This window comes from Rhea pennata, chromosome 5 (assembly GCF_028389875.1).
Source record: "Rhea pennata isolate bPtePen1 chromosome 5, bPtePen1.pri, whole genome shotgun sequence".
Classification (NCBI taxonomy): domain Eukaryota; kingdom Metazoa; phylum Chordata; class Aves; order Rheiformes; family Rheidae; genus Rhea; species Rhea pennata.
This window is the reverse complement of record NC_084667.1, coordinates 43,371,715-43,378,634: the sequence shown is the minus strand read 5'-3', so window position 1 is coordinate 43,378,634 and position 6,920 is coordinate 43,371,715. Positions and strand designations below refer to the sequence as shown.

The following is a 6,920-nucleotide window of genomic DNA, read 5'->3' as shown; positions in this document are numbered from 1 at the left end:
TGTCAAAGATAAGGGTATTCCCTTTTAGTTGATGCGCAAACTGTTTTCAAGATCAAGATAACTCATGGCAAATCCTTCTATCCATTTGTGCCTCCATTTTAAGGCAGAAGTTAACAGACTGATAATACACTTACATACAGCAATACAGCTGTGAAACTGATACAAAGTAGATAAAAAAATTAGTGATAAGCATTTCAAAAATTTATACATAATCACTCAGTAATTATACACACATCATTCTCTGCATACTAAATAAATGGTTCTTCCTTAGCTGTCAATCCTTATTTTGTAAGAAACAAAAGCATCTTTTATGCAAAACTAGGATGTGTATTTTATGTTTTCAAGAAGTAGGGAGCATTTTGAGTTATTTTGTCTAGGGAAGGAGAATAAAAATGTAGAATTTACAGAGGTGTAGGCAATACAAGGGGAACAAGGATTCAAAATAATGGTGGAACTATTATCATCTACAAAATTCCAAAATGGGTCTTCAAGCATGACCAGTAGAAACCACTCTATTACAACTTTGCTATTTGCAGCACCACTTATTGCTCAACGAAAACACCAATATCTACGTCAGCATGGTTATTCACATCATATACATACATATATATGTGTGTGTGTAATGTCAGTATTTAAGGTAACTGATTTACACAAGTTTTTAGTAATGTGGCTGTGGGAAGAGCGACAGAAGAGTACTGGTCTTTTTGAAAGAAAAGAAGGGAGTATGGGGAAGGGTTGTTTGCTTGATCTGCCACAAAGCCTGTGCTTGAGCTCGGAGGCTTTGGGCAATGATCAGTTGTTCATCAGATAGCCTTTTCAACTCCCATTACAGTCAAGGGAGATCTGGTAAGGCAGCAAGCAGAGGTTAGGTGATCCATCTAACCAAGCACATGCATATTCTCTGGGTGAGTTGATTAGCTCTCTAGCCATCACTGACTGAGTTGATTCTAGTTTCTAGTGCCATTGCAGATACCCAAGAGTAGCCCACCTGGTCTCCAGTTATTCCTCCAGGAGGTCATAGGTTTTCCATAAGTCCTGTGTCATTTCCATCAGACCCATACCTACGTTCAGGTAATGGAATGACAGCCTTGAACTGCATGAACTAGAAGAGAAGCCAGGACACCTATGCCTCACGTGTAGGTCCCTACCTCATAGACACTTGAAGCAAGGTGACCTGATAACCATCTCATACATCGATCTCTCAGCCAGTTTTCTAGACTCTCAATAATATTGATGAAGAGCTAGTCCATTTGTGTGACAAAATGTGGGTGTCTCCTTTGGATGAGGTGAATCATTCTCTGAGCTCCACTGAATATACTGACACACTTTATTCGATTTGAGATGTCATAGGACATCTATATAATGCTGGCAGACATGACACAAAATGTAGGAAGACTTGTGTCATTCAAGAACCTTTCAGGCCAACTTCTGAAGAGCAGGAGAGATGTACAAAGGATCTCAAATAGTTCCAGACATTTGTTTCTGAACAACTGAACCAGTAGCTACATTTCTGCTGACTGTAAAGAGTGTCTATGCAGTTGTCTCATGTGTACACACTTAATACTGTTGACAACTGATACATGAGAAAATTCCCACCTGTGGATGTCAAGAATCCAAATATAAATCTCTGTTTGTTTGGTGACTCTGCCTCTCTTTTCAGTTTACTCTGAAAGCATTGGGTACTATTACTTGAAGAGGAAATTGTTAATTTCTGAAGATGTTTCAGACACTGAAAGAAATTTATATTTGTTGAGGGTGCTGAACGGAGGCAAATAGACTGAAATTATCATGAATATGTTATCAACATTCCCAAGCAGAAAATTAGTCTTTTTGCAGGAAGACTTGAATTTATACCATCTCTTTTCAAAATATGTCATGATGTGATAAGATGGTTCTTGATCTTTCAATAGAGATGGAGCAGGAGAATGATCCTGCTGTTCATAAAAGCAGTGGGAGGGAGAGGGAGGAGGTGGAGGAAGAGAGCTCAGATATTCCTGGAAATCTCTGGAGCACAGAAAAAAAGGTTTAATGGACTATTGTTTTCAATCATATTCCAACAGGTGGATCCCCTAAAGACCTCATTGTTCTACTGATAGTTATCAGTAGTATGAAAGCACTTTAGGCTTAATCATTATCTAGCTCATTGGATCAGTATTCATCTCCTGTAATTCCAGCGATCTGTATTAGGTGTCTAGCTGATTACTACAGCCTAAGCTGCTTACAATGTGTGTTGAAGGTATGTGGAGTCAATTGCCCTCTGGATGCACCTTTCCATCTCTCCATTGATTTCCAGGGGGAACTTGAGGAGATTAACTGATATTATTTTGGATCTCTAACTTTTCTTGCTCTTGAGGTTTGCAATGATGTAAACAAATTATCAATATTTATGATAATAATTTTGTGATAGGCCAGGAATTAACAAAGAATTTGGCATCATTTTACATACATCATTAAGCCTTTACTGGTAATTCAAATTGTTATTAGCTCATACAGATTGTCATTCAAGAACCAGCAGTATACAATCAAGATTCACTTCTCTTCATACAAAACTGAAATATAGCCAAAGACAGGACAAAAACTCATGTATTATGACATTATTCTCCCAAGCAGTAGGCCTGTTGACCACCAACAGCTGTAGCCATACCCCTATAAGGGCAACACCTTGCTATTAGTGAAGAGCCTCAACAGATGAAAACATGCATTAGGCTCTAGAGAGCATAGCAGAGATATTATTGGTTATTGGGAACCTGGGAGGATGGCTTCAAGGGCTAGTCTCTCAGAGTTACTGAGCCTGTAGTTTTATCCAAAATGGGAGGGAGAGACTTCACAGCCAATAAGACAAGGTGACCTTCATCCACAGGTAGGCTTAACTATTCCCTGAAACTCATAAGAGTGAGCTCTGCTGGGACTCTCCTCATCTAGTATAAATCATTGCAGCAGTATTATTTTCAGTGAGGCTGCTCTGATTTAGACTAGGTACAGATTTGATCCCCTGAATTGGTTAAAGATGAAATCCTTCTGCCAGATTTCAGATGCACTCCAGTACTGTGAATTTGAAAGTCCTCATGGATCAAGAATCATGGGGCTTATGGCAGGTTTAATGAGAGTGGTGAGAAAAGGAGAGGAGAAAATCCAGAGGAAAAAAAAATAACTGTACTACCACCATTGCTAGCTTAAAACAAAGTGCATACATCTATTTGATAGAGAATAGTTTTGCAGTGATTCTTCTGATTATAGGACTCATCTGATGAGGTAAGACTTTGATTCTAATCTTAAATTCGTTAAACATTGAATTGTTTTCTTCTACACCTTCTTATCAGGAGGTGGAACCCATGCTTCACACTTTTGTCAGTGTGACCAGCTTAACTAGGTGCCTAACTCCTTGGCAATTAGAATTAGGCTCAGCACAGTGCTGGTCTCACCTGCGGTGTTGACTCTTAGTTAAAGTGAGAGAAAGGAACTGCTGTAGGGAGGTGAGTTCTGTCCATTGAAGAACGGGATGGGAGAAGTTCTTAGGAACATCTTGACCATCAGAATACTGTGCTGTGCCACAATAAAGTTTTCTCTGGCCCATGAAAGCTTCTACAGGGCTGATTTAGAAGATCACCTTTTAGAACAGCAACTCCTCAGGGACAGGTTGGTTGTTTTGCCTTGACTATTTCACTCCCTTCTGCCTCCAACTGATGTGCCATCTCCTCACAATGCTTTTGCTTCCTCTCACTGCATCCCCAGGTCTGTATGGGGCTGAAGCTGTACCTTGTTTCCATCTGTAGAGTGGGTCCAATTCACACTTGGAAACTGCTGTCCCAGCACCCTGGGGAAAACATGAGGTGTCACTTTAAGTTCCACCGGGACCCAATCGCCAGTGATAACACTGTGGATTCCACTTTTGCTTCAGTTAGTACAATACAGACAGTTCATATTCATATATACTCACAACTACTTCTAGTGAGTGAGCATTTAATTAAATCACTTCTGTAAAACATATTTCATATTTCAGTCCATTTCTGAAAATATAAGGCATGATTAATTGATCTTATCCACATACTGTGAAGATCAGTGCTACCTGCCTATTGAAAGCAGAGAAAAAGAAAGTGATAAACAAGTACAAGGTAGGCTCTGCTGACATACTGAATTCTATAACAGCTTGGAGCATTGATTGAAAGGCCTATTTATTATTTATTAAACCCATGTGAACTCTCTGTACCTGATATCTTCATACAAAGAGTAATATGTTTGCTTTGAATGTCAAAGGGAAACCAAGATGGATTTTGTGCTGTTTAAGTCAATTGTATAGCCTCTCCAATCACACTTGGCCACTGGAAACCAGATAGGTCAGCTGCAACTTAAACAGTGCTTTAGAAAGATTAAATGCAGGCTAGAAAGGATGGCTGGAAGGAGAGATTCAGGGACAGGGGATGGCAGAAGAATGGTAAAGTGCACAAGGGTGAGTCAAGTCGTCTGGAGAGGTTCAACACAGCTGGGCAGTCATGAGTCGAAGGGCATAGAGGGGAACAAAGTAAAGAGAAAGGCAGGGAAGCCTATAGGAATTAAACAGTGTGAGGGGCAACAGCATAGACAGAGGTGAAGAGAAAAGCTAGCAACATGACAGCTGAAGCCTGAAGCTCACAGTGAGTTTTGAAAAGAGGGAAGGCCAGAAGAACTGGAATATGGCTAAGCTTTCTGTGTGTTGTCATGATCAGTTTCTTTTCTTTCACCTTCAGACCAAAATTGCCTTCATGATCTCCCTTCTAGACTTTGTCTTCCTCTTCTCAAAGTTTCTGAGACTCTAATGTTAAACTCCTCCTCATTTTCTGAATGGATCTTAGGATAGCATAATGCTCCCTTGCTCTCATCCTCCTTCCCCAAAAATTCATGATTCTCTTTACCTCAGGGTTGTTTCCAAAACTAATGAAGGAAAGCTTCTTACTCTGAAGTATAACTACCAACCAGGAGCCCCTACTGAAATAAAAGCTGTATTCTTCTGTGTATTGTATTATGCTCTGTTTGAAAAGGGCAGAAAGGGAAACAGATGCAGAGAAAATCTTTATTACAAGAGGTCAAGGGCAGAGCTGATAATTTAGTCTGTGTCCAATCCCATTAAACTACAGGTACCAAAATGAGATCCTGAGATGGAAATGAATCTACCCGAAGATCTGTCGTATCAGGGAAGTTAGACACCTTCAGAAGTGATTTCCTGCATGCAGAGATAAATGTTTAGGAAAGCTGGGATGTTTCCTATTCAGAAGATGCCTATCTCCTTCCTTGAACTATAAAGGAAGACTAGCTTAGATTATATGGCGAACTTCTCAATGGCCAAAGTGCAGTCATCCCCTTTCTAATGCCCTAGAAATGAATGACCAATGTGCCCTATCGGCACAAGATGTAGATAAACAAGTTGTCTCACTCCAGTTTAAAGAGAGGAGGGGAAAAAAAGTGTGGTTCCATTGTCTTAAGTTTTAATGCTCTCTTCCTCCTCAACAGACATGAGACACTGAATGGCAGAGAATTACACTTTGGTGGCAGAGTTCATTCTTGAGGGCCTGAGTGACTATCCAGAGATGAAGGCAGTCCTCTTTGTGGTGTTTCTGTTCATCTACGTGATTACCATTTTGGGCAACATGGGGATAATTGTGATCATCCGAGGTGATCCCCGACTCCACACATCTATGTACTTTTTCCTTGGTAGCCTCTCTGTTGTTGATATCTGCTTCTCTTCTGTCATTGCACCCAGGACTTTGGTGAACTTCCTGTCAGAGACAAAAACGATTTCCTTTGCTGGCTGTACAGGGCAAACCTTCTTTTACATTGTCTTTGTGACAACTGAATGCTTTCTCTTGGCTGTAATGGCCTATGACCGATACGTGGCCATCTGTAGCCCACTTCTCTATTCAGCTGTTATGACTAAGAGGCGGTGCATACAGCTAGTGGTAGGGTCATACCTAGGGGGTGTCATAAACTCTGTCATACAGATGACCTTCATCATCAGGCTGCCTTTCTGCAACTCCAATGTTATCAACCACTTCTTCTGTGATGTTCCTCCCCTCCTTGCTCTGTCCTGTACCAACACCTACATCAATGAGATGATCCTCTTCTCCTTAGCTGGTGTTATTGAGCTCAGCACCATCTCCACCATCCTGGTCTCTTATGTTTTCATCTCCTTTACCATCCTGAGAATCCATTCGGCTGAAGGCAGACAAAAAGCCTTCTCTACCTGTGCTTCCCACCTCACAGCTGTGAGCATGTTATATGGGACAACGATCTTCATGTATTTGCGTCCCAGCTCTAGTTACTCTCTGAACAGTGACAAAGTGGTCTCTGTCTTCTACACGATGGTGATCCCCATGTTGAATCCTCTCATCTACAGCCTGAGGAACAAGCAAGTGAAGGATGCTCTGAGGAGAACAGCAGGAAGAGTTGTAGTTATGCATTGGACAGAACAAATGCAGTAATTTAGGCACTGAAAAATTGCAAATGCACTGACCATAGCTTCACAAAGTGAGACTCCACTCATCTGACTTTAGACTATCTATCTCAGATGCCCGCATCTCCATTTAACATAGCTAACTTAAGCTCTTTATGTAATCTCACTGAGATTAGCACCACATAGTGAGTTGGGATAAGCATTTCTTTTTCTTTCATATTTTACTTGGACTCAAACTGCAGCCAGTGAGACAAATACAGAAATATGCACCTAGACACAGAAATATGCCCACCAGTGTTTGTCTCCTGACAGTTGTTCTTTACAACTCCATCTATAAATGATCATTTGTGCTGGCAAAAATGGAGAAGTAGAAATACTTATCACTTTACTCCTCTGCACATCATCAGCTACACAATTTGTTATAGTTTATCCACATGATTCAATGGATGATGGCTCTTGTCCTTGGGACTAACGCATAGGTTGACATTTTTGTGGT

General features: G+C 40.7%; 1 protein-coding gene across 1 annotated transcript; it reads left to right on the top strand.

Moving 5' to 3' along the window:
- Positions 1–724: 724 nt before the first annotated feature.
- LOC134141422 (olfactory receptor 5J3-like) lies at positions 725–6,452 on the top strand. Its single transcript, XM_062577657.1, has 2 exons — positions 725–734; positions 5,506–6,452. Exons 1-2 carry the CDS (start codon positions 725–727, stop codon positions 6,450–6,452), a joined length of 957 nt encoding a protein of 318 aa, XP_062433641.1.
- The last annotated feature ends 468 nt before the right edge of the window (positions 6,453–6,920 follow it).